Here is a 15,972-nt window from a genome sequence, read left to right as displayed (position 1 = left end):
GCGGGCAGGCAGGCACCGGACACTGGCAGCCGCGGTTCAGGGCTTTATTGGAAGGCGCGGCCGCGCTACAGGCGCCCGCGGAAGAGATGGGACCCCCGGGCTGCGGCGGCCGGGCGGCTGTGGGGCAGGACCGGTCCCCGGCCCCGTCGCCTGTCCCTAGCAGGTGGCGTAAGCGTTGGCTCTCTCCCGGATCTCCTCCAGCAGCCCCCAGACGCGCTGCTCCAACGCCTGCAGTTGCGTCGCCTTCGCCGCCATCATTCGCTCGTTGGCCCCGAAGTGCAGCTCCAGCTCTGCGGGACAGGGGGCACGCTCAGGGCACAGACCCCTGCCATGTCACCTCCCCGCGTCACCCTTGGGGCACCAGGCGGGACATGCCCAGGGGGACAAGAGGAGGCACACACGGGGAGATGGGCACTGAGCGGGGTCAGGATGGTGGGGAATGCCCCCACCACATGCTGCCTCCTCACCTTCCAGCTTCCTCTTGCTGCTGCTGGCCTTGTCCAGGAGGTCCTGGGCCTCCGCCGTCAGCTGCGTCACACGCCGCAGGGCCCCACCAGATACCCCGGCCAGTCCGCTCACCCGGCCTTTCAGCACCACGTAACGCTGCGTCACCTGCACCAGGTCCTGGCAGCACATGGCAACGGCGAGGCTGAGCCCCCCTGGCACCCCATACCCCCTTGCTGCTGCATTGCAGCCGGGCAGGGCAGGAGCTCACCTGGCTCAGTGTCCCTGAGGTGGCTGTGGCACGCTGTGCCCCGTCCTTGGCTTGCTGTGCCTTACGGTGGGCATTCCGGCTCTGCTCCTGCAGCGCAGCAATGCGCTGCGCCAGCTCCCGCAGCCGCCGTTGTGCCCGTGACTCCTTCCCCTCCAGCACCTGTAGCCTGCGCTCCGTCTGGGCAAGCACAGGCACTGGCTGCCGGCAGGCACCGCAACTGCTGTGCCCATGGTGCCAGTCCCGCCTTGGCAAACCCATGGCATCCACCCCACCCCATCCACATCCCCCTGGCACCAGCCTCACTACCCTTGGTGTGCCCATGGCATCAGCCTTGCTCTCCATGGCACCAACCCCGTCATCCCCAGCATGCCCAAAGCACAATTCCCACTCCCCAGCCATGCTGGTGGCCTTGCCCTCACTCCCCCAGCCCTGGCGTGCCAGTAGCCACAGTGCCCCTCACCTCCTTGACTCTGCTCTCAGCTGCCCGGATGGTGTCCCTGGTGCTCTGCAGCGCGCTCCCTGCTGCTGTCACCTGTGCCCGTGCCATCTCCAACGCCCGCTGTGTCCCTGCCAGCTCATCCCTCACACCCTCCGCTCGCTCCCTGTGGCAGCACAGGCAGCTCCAGCCCCTGCCAGTGCTGGGGGACAGACCCCCAACCCCTGTCACCCCGACATATCCCCCACCACTTGCCTGGCATCCCGTCCCTGCACCAGCAGCCCCTGTGCCACGGCTAGCCCCTGTGCCGTGCTGTTGAGCACCATGTCCACCCCCTCCAGCTGGCCAATGCTCTCACGCATCTCCCGCAGCAGCTCCTGGATCCGGCTGGGGCTGCTGGGCAGGGAGATATTCAGCACCTGCCGAGCCACCAGCTCAATGCTGCCTGGGTCCGCTCCCTCCTCTGCAGGGACACAGGAGCAGGGTGGGCTCAGGGTGGGCACGCTGAGCCCCACCGTGCCCAGGTGCCCATCCTGTGTCAGCGCTACCTGCCAGGAAGGCCTTGATTCGGCGGATGAAGTCCCGCAGCTGGGCTGTCGCCTTCTCCGCACGGCTGCGGGCGGCCTGCGACCGCCCCAGCGCCTCCTCTGCCCGGCTCCGCGCCCCCCGCGCCAGCTCCTGCACCTCCTGCGTCTGGGGAACATGGGGCTGAGCAGGGGGACAGGGTGTCCCCGGGGAGGGGGCACAGGAGGGTGGGCAAGGGATATGCATGGGGACAAGATGGGGACATGCAAGGGGGTGTAATCATAGAATCATAGGACGGTCTGGGTTGGAAGGGACCTTGAAGATCACCTGGTTCCAACCTCCCTGCCGTGAGCAGGGACACCTTCCACCAGACCAGGCTGCTCCCAGCCCCATCCAGCCTGGCCTTGAACACTGCCAGGGACGGGGCACCCACAGCTGCTCTGTGTGACCTGTTCCCGTGTCTCACCACCCTCACAGTAGATTTTCTTCCTAATACCTGATCTAAATCTACCCTCTGTCAGTTTAAAGACCATTTCCCCTTGTCCTACTCTTGCTACATGCCCTTGTAAAAAGTAACAGGGTGTGCAAAGGGGCACAGGGGCACGCCAGGGGACACACACCAGCGTGCAGCAGGGTACAAGGAGGCATGGGAGGGGTGTGCAAGGGGACTCAAAAGGGGTGTGCGCCAGTGGCACGAGGAGGCACACAAATGGCACAAGAGACATCTGCGAAAGGGCACAAGAGGGACATACAGAGGGGACACACTTGGGAGCAAGGAAAGGGCACAAGTGGGATATTCAAGGGGACATGCAAAGGGGCGCGAAAAGGGCAAAAGTGGGCCATGCAAAGGGGACACAAGGAGACCCCAAAAAGTGCTATGGAGCCACCACCACTACCTTCTGTGCCACAACACCCAGCTGTCCCAATGCCACCTCCAGCTGCTGTGAGGTGTTATGGGCGCTGCTCAGGGCTCGAGCTGAGACGGGCAGTGCCCCCATACACCCTGTGCCACCGCAATGCCGTGTCCTCGCACTGTCCTGGCACAGGGCTCCTCCACAAGGCGCTTGCTCGCAGCTCCGGTCCCCAGGCACCCCACAAATCTGCAGTGATGCCAATGGTATAGATGGAAGCTCATGACTGCATGGGGGGAGAGCCCCATGCTGCTCCATCTTGGGGATCTTGCCCCATGTGCCTATTTGCCTCCCACCAGTCCTGCTCTCACCTTCCCATTGATTCTGGCAACGCTGAGTCCCATCACTCGTTTCTGCACCTCCCGCAAGGATTTTCGTGCTGCAGCTGTGCCACGGCGGAAAGCATCGCCCCGCTGCCGCAGCAGCTGCTCAGCTGCTCGCCGTGTCACCTGTGCCCCATTCAGTTTGCCAGCTGTGCTGTTGGCCACCGCCTCTGCCCGCCTTGAGCCCTCCACCGATGCCAGGATGCTGCGGTAAGACTCTGCAGGTGCCAGCGTCAGGGTTTGGCCAGGATGGTTGCCATCAAACCCCCCAGACCTCGCCAGATGCTCTTACCACCAAATCCAGCTGCCGCTACGGTGCCAAGGAGGATTTGGAGGTGGGAAGTGGTTCGGTTGAGACCCCTCAGCTCATGGCTCAGCCCAGCTAGCTTGTCATGGTGCTGCACATCTGCCTGTGCCAGCTGATCTAGATGTTGTTCCAGCTCTTGGAGCTGCTTCCAGAAGTCATCCAGCTCCATCCTTTGTGGGAGAAGAGGGTTCTCAAGCCTTTTTGGGTGACAAAAGAGAGGTACACCCCTGCCCCAGCCCACCGTGTACACTTGCCTGGTGCCATCCAGCTGCCTGGGCAGCCCGTCAAGGAGGGGGCCACCAGGGTTGCCCCCCTCACCCAGCAGCCGCTCCACACGCCCCAGGGCCTCCTCCAGTGCCCGCAGGCGGCGGGGGCTGAGCAGGGGTGCAGACCCCCCCTCCCGCAGCGCCCGTGCCTGCGCCCCAACACGCCGCAGCCCATCCTGCAGGCTGCCCAGAGCTGGGTCCCAGCGCCCAAAGCAGGGGTGACAGGGCGAGCACTGGGGGAAGGCCTCCTGGTAGCCCCGCTGGCAGCGGTCACAGCGCAGCCCCCCGAAGCCTGGCCGGCACTGGCACTGCCCGCTGGCCTGCTCGCACTGCGGGCTCTCAGCTCCCAGCGGATCACAGTCACACGCTGCAGAGACAGGTGGTAGCATGTCCCAGCCTCCCGAGGGACCCCCATGTCCCCAGACTGCTACCGTGTGTCCCCAGCATCCCACCATATCCCCCTGTGTTTCCAGAGTCTCACCATGTCCCCAAGGTCTCCTATGTCCCCACAGTCCCACCATGTACTCAGTGTCCCCAGAGACTCACCATGTCCCCAGGGTCTACCATGTCCCCAGCATCCCACTGTGTCTCCAAGGTCCCCCATATCCCTCGGGTGCCACCATGTCTCCCATTACATGTCATATAGCATCTCACTACACTTCCAGGGTCCCCCATGTCTGAAGGGTCCCGCTGTGTCCCAGGATCTCCTGAGCCCCTCTGTCCCACTCTACTGTCTCCCCAGTATCCCACTGTCTCCCCAGAGCCCCCATGTTCAGTCTCCCACGAATGTCCCCAGGGTCCCACCAAGTCCCCAGGGTCTCCCATGTTCCTACAGTCCCACCAAGCATGCAGTGTCCCCTCCCACCCTATGACCCCAGAGCCCCTGCCTTCCAGGTCCCTGGGATGTGTCCCCACCTCGGCACTCCTGCTCAGGGTCTCCCCAGTGATGCTCCTGGCACTGGGAGCAGACTCGGCCCCCAAAGCCGGGCCGGCACTGGCACTGTCCCGTCACCTGCAGTAAGAGTGGTGTGCTCAGCCGGGCAGCTCACCAGGCACCAGGAGGGCACTGGAGCCATGCCAGGGTGCTGGGAGGGCTCACCACATCGCAGGCGGAGTGCAGGGCATGCACGGGGTGGCAGCCACAGGGCTCACAGCCCTCTGGCCCTCCCAGGCTCCAGAAGTGGGGTGCGCAGCGGTCACAGCTCTTGCCCACCACGTTGGGCCGGCAGGCGCAGGCACCCGTGCTGCGGTCGCAGGCGCAGGTGCCGGTGGTGCAGTGTGAGGCCAGGGTTCCCCGTGGGTCACAGCTACAGCCTGCGGATGGGTGGGTGGCCACGTGGGGCTCAGCCTGTACCCCCTGCCCAGGCAACAGCCCCCTGGGACCTGGCCCCAGCACCCCAAATCCCCTGGTGGCCCCAAACCAACACACAGCCCCAACCCCCCAATCCAAGCACTCCCCCCCCTCCAACCCCAATGCCTGTCCCCTGCCCAGCGCTGACTCTAGGCACAGCCCCAAACCCCCTCCAAATCCCCCCAACCTCACCTGGCCCTGGCATCACCCAGCCCCAAACCCCCAGACACCCCCAAAACGCACCCAACCCAACCCCCCTTCAAGCCCAACCTGCCCCCACCCCAACGCCACCCCAAGCCTCACCCCCACCCCGAGCCCTTGCATCGCCACAGCCCCCCCACGCCCAAATCCTCACACAGCCCCAACCCTGGCACAGCACCCTGCCCTGCTTACGCCGGCAGCTGCGCTGCAGGGCATTGCCATAGTAGCCGGGCTGGCAGTGGGTGCAGCGGGGCCCAGCGGTGTGGTACAGGCAGCGCAGGCATTGCCCCGTGCGGGGGTCGCAGGCCCCTGGGTCGCTGGCGTCAATGTTATTGTTGCACTGGCAGGGCCGGCACACTCCCTCCTCTGTCTCTGGTGCCCCAAAGTAGCCAGGGGAGCAGCGATCGCAGCGGGGCCCTGTGGGGAGGTGGGGGCTGTAGGCGCTGGGGTCCTGCAACCCAGGTGCTGGGGGGTCCTCACAGCGCAGCGCCCACTCTGCCCCTCACCAGCGTATCCAGGTGCACAGAGGCAGACAATGTGGTGGGCTTCCTCATCGGCATGGCAGGCACTGCCGTGGTAGTGCCGCGTGCCAGGGTAGCCAGGGCAGGGGCAGGGCCGGCACTGCTGCCCTGAGCCCAGCACTGGGTCCCCATAGTAACCATCCAGGCACCTGCAAAGACAAGGGGTGAGTGCCCCAGGGGTCCATCCCACCCATCATACCCCATCCCACCATCCCATCTCATCCATGCCATGCCGTGATATCCCATCTCATTTCACCCATCTCATCATATCCCATCCCATTATCCCATCCAGTGTCACCCCATCATATCCCATCCCACCATCCCATCCCATCTCATCATATCACATCCCACCATCCCATCTCATCCATGCCATGCCATATATCCCATCTCATCCATCTCATCAGATCCCATCCCATTATCCCATCCAATGTCATCCCATCATATACCATCCCACCATCCTAACTCATCCCATCCCACCATCCCATCATATCCCATCCTATCGTTTCCATCCCATCCCATCTCATCTCATCCATCACATCCATTATATCCCGCACCATCATATCCCACACCATCATATCCCATCCCATCCTATCCTATCCCATCCAGCTGTATCCATCCCTTCCCATCCCACGCCATGCCATGCCACGCTGTCCCATCCCCTCACCTCCGAGCAGGCTCACCTCTCGCAGTGCCGGCCAGCAGTGTGGTCGCGGCAGCGCAGGCAGCTGCCTGTCTGGGGGTCACACTCCTCAGCATGCCCGTTGCACTGGCAGGGCCGGCAGGCGGGGAAGCCCCAGTGGCCAGGTTGGCACTGGTCACACTGCCGGCCCACGGCGCCGGGCTGGCACCGGCACTGCCCGCTCACCGCATCACACAGCTGTGACACCGAACCCTCCGGGGAGCAGGCACAGGCTGTGGGACAGCATGGCTCAGGGCAGGGACGTGGGTGCAGGGAGACAGGGATGGACAGACAGAAAGATAAAGGCCAGCACCCAGGGCGTGCCCAACCCACGGGCTTTGGCTCAGGAAGGCTCACAGGGACACGCAGGTGGGCAGACAGAAGGGCACATGGACAGATGGGTAAATGCAAGGCAGGGCAGTGCCCACACCAGGCAGGAACATGGGGATCAGACGCATGGATGGATGGGAATACAGGTGGACAGAGCAGGAACCGAGACCCAACCCACAGGCTGCAGGACAGCAGAGCTGAGATGGACACATGCATGGGCAGACGAACAGACAGACAGGCAGCGAACAGGGCTCCGGTGGCTGGATGGACAGACAGACAGGAGGGACAGGGGCGCCCGGCAGGCACAGACCCCATACTCACGGCTGCAGCCCAGGGGCCCGAAGCCATAGCTGCCTGGGGCACAGCGGTTGCAGCGGCGACCGAGGACGTGGGGCTTGCACTCGCACTGCCCTCCCTGCACCTGGCACTCACTGCTGCGGGAGCCCTGCGGGTCGCACTGGCAGGCTGTGGGCAGCAGGGCAAGCGTGGGGCCAGGGCTGCCCTGCCCACACACTGCCCGCACCCCGGCACCACTCCCCTGCCCGAGCCCACCATGGGCATGGCCTCATCCTGACCCACTGCACCGGGTACCCCTGCGCACTCCTGAAACGGGCGCTGCAACCATCACAGCTTCATCTCGACCCACTGTCCCGGGTACCCCTCTCCACCCTGCCACGGGCATGGCCCCATCCTGACCCACTGTCCCGGGTACCCCTGCCCACTCTGCCATAGGCACAGCCCCATCCTGACCCACTGCCCCAGGCAGGACTGCACCCTCGCCCGCTGCCCCAGTCACGTCCCCTGAGCCCAGCAGGGTGCCCTGCCCACGGTGGCCCCACTCACGCAGCGCCCCGCCATGCAGCAGGGCCGAGACACTGCAGACCAGGCGCGCGCAGGCCTGGGCCAGGGGGGGTGGGGGGGCCATGCGAAATGCCTCCAGGCACCGGTACCGCTCCAGCTCCTCCCGGCGCGCCGCCGCCGCCTCCGCCCCATGGAAGCCCGGCAACTCCAACACCCGCGGCAGGAGCACCAACTGTGCCAGGCAGTGGGAAGGGGAGAGGAGGTGGGGCTGGGGGGGCACAGCCACCCCTTGCCGTGGGGCCTGGCCCCTGCTCCCAGGCCAGACCCGAGTGCCCCAGGGCAGCCCCGACCCTGCTAGGGGCTCAACTGCCCCAGCCTCGTCAACAGCCCCAGCATCACTGACATCCCCGATCTCATCAGCATTCCCAGCCCCATGGATACTCCCACCCAAAGTGCCATCCCCACAGGCTTCCTTATCCCTGTCTCCACCAACATCCCTAAGGCCAACCCCAACTCCATCAAATCCCCAACCCCATCGATATCCCCTTCCCCATCAACGTCCTCATCCCTTTTCTCACTCACGCCACATCCCCATCCTAATCCCATCCTCATCCCATCCTGTTCCTATTCCCATCGCCATCGCCATCCCCACCCCAAGTGCAGCCCCAGACAGGGGTCACTGCCCACCACAGCTCATGGTCCCCGTCCCTGCCCATCACCTCAGTCCTGCCAAGCCCCAGGCGCAGGGCGCAGCGGGCCCCCCCCTCACCGAGTCGATGAGGATGAAGGCGCTGGGGTGACGCTGTGTGACACCAGCTCGTTGAAGCCGCATGGTCACCTCGTAGGGGGTGCTGGGCTCAAAGCAGAAGGGCTGGGAGAGCAGCACGTACCTGTGCAGAGGCAGGAATCACAGTATGGGCACAGCAGGGCCATGGGGACAGCCAGGGAACAGCAGCAGCGGCACTCGGCAACCTTCGTTGTCCCTGTCCCCATCCCTCACCTGTGTGGTAGGACTGTCCCTGTTTCCACTCCATCCCCATTCCTCAGTTCTGGGAGAGTGGCAGGTCTGCCCTTGTCCCTGTCCTGTCCCAATCATTGTCCCCTTCTTCACCCCATCCCCATCCTCATGCCCATCTCATTCCCATCCTCATGCCACCCTTATTCCACCCCACCCCACCCCATCCCATCCCACCCCACCCCATCCCCACCTCTGGCTGTGGGGCAGGCTCTCGCGGTACATCTGCTCAGAGGGCAGCAGGTTCCCACAGCGAGGGCTGGTGGGCAGCACCCGGGAGCTGACGCTGACCATGGCCTCCCAGTCCTCAGCTGACTGTGGCGACAGGCGAGGTGGCATCAGGGACATGCCACTCTGTACACGCTGTGGCCATAGCCAAGGCCACGGCAGCGCTCACCTCGGGCTCGTAGCGCAGCAGCAGCTCGTAGTCCATGGGGTAGGGCACGTTGTCCACACGGAAAGTCAGGCCAGCCCCGTCCCGCACCCGGGCAAACCCCGAGCCCGTCCATGTCACCATGCGCCTGGTGCCATCCCGCACCACCTCCTCCACATCCGGCTGGGCAGGGCACCGGCACAGCTTGGCCCCGGCTCCCCCGGCACTGCCCCCAGCCGCCCCCAGCCCGCGGTGCCCCACCATGCCCCATGGCACCCACCCCGGCTCACCTTGGGGGGCTGCTGGCGGCTGCGGCGCGAAGGGGTGCGGGGCTGGGGGATGCGGGGGGGGCTGCGCTGGTGCCGCAGGCGTCCCTTCCGCCCCCCCGGCTCCCCAGTGTCATACTCCAGGCAGTCCTGGGGCACCTCCGCCCGGACGGCACCCTGTGGGGCTGGGGTCAGGGGACGGGTGGCCATGCACGGGGACAGCCATGCTTGGGACAGCCATGCACAGGGCATGGTGACAGCCAAATGTAGGATGAGGTGACAGCTATGCATGGAACATGGTGTGTGATGACAGCCATGTAGAAGCCCAGGCTGGGGGCACAGGGAGTCCCCCAGGAGACTCACCGGGAGCTGGGGGTGGTTGTGGCTGTGGCCAGTGGCCCGCTCAGCCTCGTAGGTGTAGTAATCCAGGGGGGCGCAGAAGAAGCCAGGCTGTACCTGGTCGCACTGCCGCCCCATGAGGTGGGGACGGCAGGGACAAGCCCCATCCTCCATGGAGCACCTGGGGGTGACCATCCTGTCCCTCCATCTGTCCTTGTCTGGCTGTGTCCTCACCCATCCCTCTTTCCAACCCTGTTCCCATCTCTCCGCCTCTGGGGATGGAGATCCCTCCCTCCATCCCAGCACACTCTATCCTTCCCCAGCCCTGTACCCATCCCTCCACCGATGTCCCCATCCCTCCCTCCACCCATGCTTGACCCCCAGCCCTGTCCCCACTCTCCCCCACCATCTCTGTGCCCCACCGGGCACTGTTCTGGGCCCCACCGGTTGCTGTAGGCTCCCCCGAAGTCACAGGCGCAGGGCCGGCAGCCCCCCACGTCATAGCTCAGGCCCCAGAACTCAGGCTGCAGTGAGAGCAAGGGGATGTGGGGCAGGTGTGGGGCCAGCCCAGCCCTGGGGATTGCCATGGGGCTGCGGAGAGTCAGGGCCACAGAGCATGGTGTGGGGCAGGCTGTGGGGCAGACTGGGGCACTCACCACGCACTGGCTGCAGGAGCGCCCAGCCACGAAGCGTTTGCAGTAGCAGTCCCCGCTGATGGGGTCGCAGGGGGAGCTGCCCGCCACCGTGCCCCGAGGGTCACACCTGCATGCTGCCCCCCATGCGCACGCACCCCCACATGTGAGGGGCTGCCACATGGGACTGCAGCCCACGGGTATCATGGCCCTCCCTCCCCATCCTGTTTCCTTCCATCCCTCAACCCTCCACCCCCCATCTCTCTGTCCCCATTCCTCCAACCCCACCCCTCCATTCCACATCCCTCCATCCCACGACCCTCCATCTCCACCCCCCATCCCATATCCCTCTATCTCCATCCCTCCATCATCCCTCCATCCCCATCCCTCCACACCACAACCCTCCATCCTCATCCCTCCATCCCATATCCCTCTGTCTCCATCCCTCCACCTCCACCCCTCCATCACCCCTCCACCCCCATCCCTCCACCCCACATCCTCCTGTGCCCATCCCTGGGTCTCAGCTCACGCTGGCAGCCCTGTGGGTCGCCGTGGCTGAGGCCATAGGCACCATGCCGGCAGCGGTCACAGCGGGGACCGGCCACATTCTCCTTGCAGCGGCACTGCCCCGCAATCATGCCCAGCGCCACATCTGTGTGCCCATCGCAGGCACCTCCGTCCAGCGAGCCCGCTGGGTCGCAGTCGCATGCTGCCAAGAGAGAGACCACAGGGAGCTGCAGCTGCCAGCACTGGGAGCTGTGGGGCCAGTGCGGGTGGCACTGGAAGCCATGGGGCCAGGGTGAGCCATGGGGCTCAGCACTCACGGGCACAGGCGGTGGGGGAGCGGATGTCGGAGCGGGGGTGCCGGTAGTAGAAAGGCTTGCAGAGGTGGCAGCGGCGGCCCATGGTGTTGTGCTGGCAGCCATCGCACACGGCCCCAGTGGTGTTCCCGGTGGCCAGGAAGACAGCCATGTCGAAGTGGCACTGCTGTGAGTGCTCGTTGCAGTCACACCCTGAAGGGACAGCACCGTGGCACAGCATGCTGCACCCCAAACCCCTGCCTGGCAGCACCCCCACCCCAAACCCAGGGATGCAGCTCCTCGATCCCCACCCCTCAAGCCCCAGCCTGCAGACACCGCAGCCCCACATCCCAGCAGGATGCACCCCAACCCCTGCAAACCTCAGCCTGTAGCACCCTGATCCTCCCCAACCCCAAAGCATGGCACGTGGAACCCTCAAGCCCCAGCCCCAAGCCATGGCCCCCAGGATGCTGAACCCTCCACTCACAACATGCAGGACCCCAAAATCCCCAAGCACAACATGCAGGATCCCCATTCCCCCAACCCGGCCCACGGGACCCCAAGCCCCCAGGCACAGCATGGTGCCAGTGCCAGTGCAGGGCACTGACGGCGGCAGGCGTTGGTGCTGGAGCCCTTGGCCGGGCGCCAGGGCAGGTCCTGGTAGAAGTCCTGGCAGCGCTCACAGTTGAGCCCCTGCGTGTGGTGCTCGCAGACACAGCGCCCGTGGACCTGTGGGGGAGAGCACCCACTTCGGCATGGCTGCCAGGTCCCACAGGGCACTGTGCCGGACTGGTGGCTGAGTGCACCTCACCATGCCAGGGACAGAGGACGCTGGGGCACCAGGTGCCGGGGCACAGTGAGCAGCGTGGCCGTGACAGAAGCAGCTCCCGCGCAGCACCAGCTCATCCACAGCATAGTAGTACTTGTGCAGCACTTCCCGCCGCGTGTCCAACAGGTTGTCCCCCAGCGTGTGCAGCTTGGTGAGGTTCACTCGCAGGTTGGTGACACGCAGCAGGTCTGGGGGAGCAGCACGGTCAGCACCCACCCTGCTGCCTGCCAGCCCCGCAGCCCCAGCACCCCTGGCTACGCACCCTGGATGTCTGGGCTGTAGGGATCTGCCACGGGGATGGAGGGGTCCAGAACCTTGAAGATGACCTGGGAGGAGGAAGGGTTGGTGATCCGAGACCCCCCAGCCCCCCGGCTCCTCTCTGCACCTCCCGGCCCCACGCACCTCCCCATGGCTGGAGGGCTCGATCTCGGAGTAGCGCTGGTCACACAGCACCTCGTCCACCAGCCCTGAGGGCTGGTCAGGGACGCTGGGGAAGATCTTGGAGCAGTTGTAGGCGAAGTAGCGATAGACCTTCCAGCTGCGTCCGAAGTCGGCCGAGCGCTCCACCAGCATGGCCGCAGGGCGGAAGGTCTGCAGGACACCCAGCTGGGACGGGGGCCAGCCCCACAGCCCCCGCAGGTCCATCCCATCCCATCCCACCCCATCCCAGGCACCCATGGGGCAGGACCCACCTTAAACTTCATGATGAGGTGGGTGAAGTGGAACTCTCCCTCCAGGTCCAGGCGGATGCTGACGTGCTCCACTCCTGAGAGGGACAGAGAGGTGATGGTGGAGGCCAGGGAAGACCCCCACCCCAGTCCCATGGCCGTGCAGCACCAAGGCACACACATGGGGGCAGCCCCGCTGCTGCCATGACCTCACCATTCTCCGACTGCCACCAGGTCCGCTGATCGTTGGGGCCAGTCAGGTAGATGACATTCTCGATGCGGTGGCTCTCAGGCAGGGATGGGTCCCGCGAGTCACAGGTGAAGCATTTCTCCGAGTCCTGTGCCAGGGGGTGACACCGTCAGGGACGGGCAGCTGGAGGCTGCAGCAGTGCCCAGCTGTGCCAGGCCTGTGCCAGAGCTGTGCCAGGTGGGCTCACCTGGAGGTGGCTGACGATGCAGTACTCCTGGGGCCCATCCAGCCCACAGGTGGAGGTGGCACTCAGGCAGGGGGCTCGCCCCACCAGGAGGTTCCCAGTGGCCGGGTAACAGCTGCCACGGGCACAGCCGTGACTCAAGTCGGGCTCCTGCCAGGCCCCTGCTGCTGGCACCCCCGCTGCAGAGACTGTGAGGACATGGGCTGGGGGCTGTGCCAGGGCCCCCAGGCACGCCGTGCACCCCACACGCACCGCCCAGATGCCTGCCCATCACCCACCCCACCCCCAGCTGTCCCATCCCGCCCCATCCCCGTGTCCCGACCCACTGATGCAGCACGAAGCTCCGTGATCCGGAAAGGTGCTGGCAGCAGCGCCGGGGCCTCGTGACCGGGGGGCAGGGAGCGGGGCCGAGCGGGCGGCAGGGGTGAGCGGGGGGCTGGGCTGCCTGTGCTCCTGGGGGACCAGGCAGCCCCGGGGCACCGAGCGGTGCCGGGGGTAGTCAGGAGCCAGGTCAGGCGCTCACTAATCCCGCCAGAGCTCAGCGCAGCTCGGATTCCCCACTGGGATTTGTGGTCATCAGGCCCTCACTGCCTCCAGCCAGGGAGCATCGCCATTGCTACCACCTCCACTGCCCCGGCGGGGGTGCCAGGGCCACCACAGCCCCCTGGTATCGCGGGTGTGCAGGGTGCACCACCGTGCGTGCATGGAGCCCTGCCGAGGTCAGTGCTTACCCAGCAGGAGAGCGAGTACCAGGAGGTCCATGGGCAGCCGAGGGCTCTGCCTGGGGGGACATGGAGACGGCACTGCAGCAGGGCACAGGGTACGGCATGGCACAGGGTACAGCATGGCACAGGGCAGCCGGGGCCTGGCCTCTCCCGGCTCTGGCATGGCCATGCACCCCAGGGTGCACCCACCCAGTTCCAGCATGGCAGTGCACCTGGGGACAGCACCGGGAAGCAGGGTTGGGTGGGACAGTTTAGTCCCAACATCCGCTGGGGTGGCACCCAGCGCCCACCCCACGGCCGTGCTCAGCCCTGCGCAGCCCCGAGGGGCACGGCTGTGCCCCGCACCCCCGGAACCCACACGAGCTGTGCTGCGCCCCATCCTGCCCTGCTTGGGGTGGATCCATCCCTTGGAGTGTCACTGGTGTCCCCGGGGGGTCCCAAGGGCTGGGCCAGGGCCAGCCTGGGAGGGGAGCCAGGAGTGCGGGAGCCGGCTGGGCAAGGGCGTCCCTGCCGCTGGCCGGGGTCCCGCTATTAACTTTAGGCTGGAGCTGCCTTTTGTGCTCGCTCCCTCCCGGTACCCGCCCGCTCCCAGGCGCTGGATCAGAGCCTGGCCCCGGCGCTGCCCCAACACATCTTCCCTGTCCCCGCCCGGGAGCCGGCCCGGGGCAGGGGGTCGGGGCGGCGGGGGGCTGCAGCGCTGCCCCGGCCCCGCTCGAAGCCGCACCAGGGCGGCGGGAGAGGCGGTGCGGGGCCACGTGCTGGCGCGGGGGTCCCCGAGCCCGCGCCCCCCGGTACCTGGCGTCCTGCGGCGTCCGGCGGGGCCAAGGCCAGGGGCGAGGGCGGCGGGAGACCTGCTGCCCCCCGGGCCGGGAGCACAGCACTGAGCCGGGGCGGGGGAGGCGATGGGATGGCGGCGGCGAGGGCCCCCCCCTTCCCCGTGCACGATTCTTATTCAAATGGGCTGCCCGCTGAAAGGGACGGCGGTCTCCAGGCTACGGGAATGTCACTGCCGATTCCTTCTGCCTGGAGGCCCCCGCCGCCCGCCCGGCCAGGCGTCGGCAGCCCGGGCACGCCCCGGCCCCGGCGGCACGGCGGGCCCCGCCGAACAAAGGGGCGCCGGGCGGGCCGGGAGCAGCGGCGCCGCGTTCCCCGGGCTCCCGGCACGGCGCGGCAGGAACGCGCCTGCGGCCGCTTGCACGGTGGGCTGGGTGCCCCCTGCTCCGGCAAACCAGGGGGCCAAGGCACCGGGTTTCGCCCCACCTGGGGATGCCGCACGCGGAGGCCAGGATGCGGGAGCTCACCCAGGTACAGGCACGATGCTGCTGGCCGGCCACGTCCCTCCCGAGCGACCCAGCCCTACCACGGCTCCCCGGGCAAAGTCCGACATGTGCCAGCCCCGGGAAGCACGCTGCAGGCAGGGGGACCCAGCCCGCCTCTCCCCGCGCACCCCGCAGCACCGTCCTTGGGTGCCGCCTCCGCCCTGCTGCCGGCACCCAGCCAGTGCCCTGGGGCTGGGGCTGCGCCAGGGCTGTGCCGTGCCCGGGGCTCCCCGCCAGCATGCCAGCTCCTACCTGTGCTCAAGGGGCCCAGGGTGCCGGGCAGGTGGCTGGTGGCCCAGGTGGGCTGCAGAGTGGGCCAGCTCGGCCCGCTGGGCTCGGGCAGGGCTCAGCTGCTGTTCCTGGAGGAGGGCAGCCAGCGCCTGTCTCCTCCTCCAGCAGCCGTGCCAGGCGAGGGGAGGGACCTGCCCGCACCCGGAGTTAGCCAAGGTGAGCGGAGGCCAGGTACAAGCCGGCAGTGGCCCACACATGGCACGGTGCTGCCCCATGCCCAGGCTGGCCGGGGGCCAGCACAGCATCCCCACGGGATGTGCCCAGTCATGCAAGACAGGTTGCGTGGCCAGGACTCGCCCCGTGCCACACCGGCCCATCTGTGCCTGCTCGGGGCATGTCTCCAGCAGCAGTACCGGGAGCTCTGGCGTGGCATGGCAGCCAGCGGCACTACCTCCGCACCCATGCCAGATGGATCCCGCTTCCCCCCCGCCCCATGCTGGCACCATGGTGCCCTGAGCCAGAGCCCACTCACCTCATGCCAGTCAGTGCTGCCTGAGACCCTTGGGACTGGCTGGGCCAGGGGCTGAGCCGACAGCCCTGGAGCCCTGCAAGGAGCGTGGCCACGCACCAGGGCCAGGCTCGACAGAGACCTTGCTGTCACGCAGGGATGGTGCCTTTTATTAGCCAAGGCCGAAGGAAGGAAAAGGAGCTGCGTGCTCCCAACACCAAGGCTGCACTCCGGCCAGCCGCCAGTGAGCAAGGTCACGGGCAGACAAAGCAGTGGCTCCCCCGGCTGCTGGCCACAAAGGTGCCAAAACTCCTGCCCCGAGGGACACCCTGACAGCACAGGCTGGGCTCCTGCACCTCAGTGGGGCAAGGGATGCTGTGGGCAGAGCCCTGCCAGCTCCCTGTGGCCGTGCTCTCCACAGGCACTGGGAAACCTCGAAAAAGGGCAGGGCTGTGCCCAGCGGTGAA

The 15,972-nt window shown here is 66.6% G+C and overlaps 1 protein-coding gene across 7 annotated transcripts; it reads right to left on the bottom strand.

Annotated features, from left to right (window-relative positions):
• Positions 1-30: 30 nt before the first annotated feature.
• On the bottom strand, positions 31-15,861 carry LOC129735833 (laminin subunit beta-2-like). 7 transcript variants are annotated; one of them, XM_055706888.1, is made up of 36 exons: positions 15,530-15,861; positions 15,019-15,188; positions 13,454-13,503; positions 12,726-12,910; positions 12,503-12,626; positions 12,313-12,386; positions 12,023-12,211; positions 11,883-11,946; positions 11,603-11,808; positions 11,400-11,520; positions 10,816-11,004; positions 10,521-10,700; positions 10,016-10,128; positions 9,804-9,883; positions 9,384-9,540; positions 9,045-9,197; positions 8,779-8,937; positions 8,575-8,696; positions 8,136-8,256; positions 7,409-7,598; positions 6,887-7,030; positions 6,237-6,468; positions 5,542-5,705; positions 5,228-5,452; positions 4,583-4,797; positions 4,399-4,495; positions 3,472-3,850; positions 3,203-3,387; positions 2,899-3,128; positions 2,573-2,776; positions 1,700-1,844; positions 1,403-1,614; positions 1,176-1,313; positions 716-892; positions 468-624; positions 31-290 (listed from the first exon to the last, which is right to left on the bottom strand). In XM_055706888.1, the coding sequence occupies exons 3-36, from the start codon at positions 13,482-13,484 to the stop codon at positions 157-159; spliced, it is 5,496 nt and encodes a 1,831-aa protein (XP_055562863.1). In that variant the 5' UTR covers positions 13,485-13,503; positions 15,019-15,188; positions 15,530-15,861; the 3' UTR covers positions 31-156. The 7 variants fall into 7 exon arrangements, with proteins under 7 accessions (XP_055562863.1, XP_055562864.1, XP_055562862.1 ...); XM_055706889.1 differs by having other exon boundaries at positions 15,019-15,125; XM_055706887.1 differs by having other exon boundaries at positions 15,526-15,635.
• Positions 15,862-15,972: the final 111 nt, after the last annotated feature.

The sequence above is a fragment of the Falco cherrug genome, chromosome 4, assembly GCF_023634085.1.
Source record: "Falco cherrug isolate bFalChe1 chromosome 4, bFalChe1.pri, whole genome shotgun sequence".
NCBI lineage: Eukaryota > Metazoa > Chordata > Aves > Falconiformes > Falconidae > Falco > Falco cherrug.
Note: the sequence above shows the minus strand (reverse complement) of the source record. Positions and strands in the feature narration are given on the sequence as shown.

Coding starts and splice junctions, on each gene's coding strand:
- LOC129735833 (XM_055706883.1), bottom strand. CDS start 15,374: ATGGGCCGGTGTGGCACGGGGCGAGTCCTGGCCACGCAACCTGTCTTG. Junction 8,938..9,044: donor GCCGCCAGCAGCCCCCCAAG/GTGAGCCGGGGT, acceptor TGCCCTGCCCAG/CCGGATGTGGAGGAGGTGGT. Junction 1,845..2,572: donor TGGGTGTTGTGGCACAGAAG/GTAGTGGTGGTG, acceptor CATGTTCCCCAG/ACGCAGGAGGTGCAGGAGCT.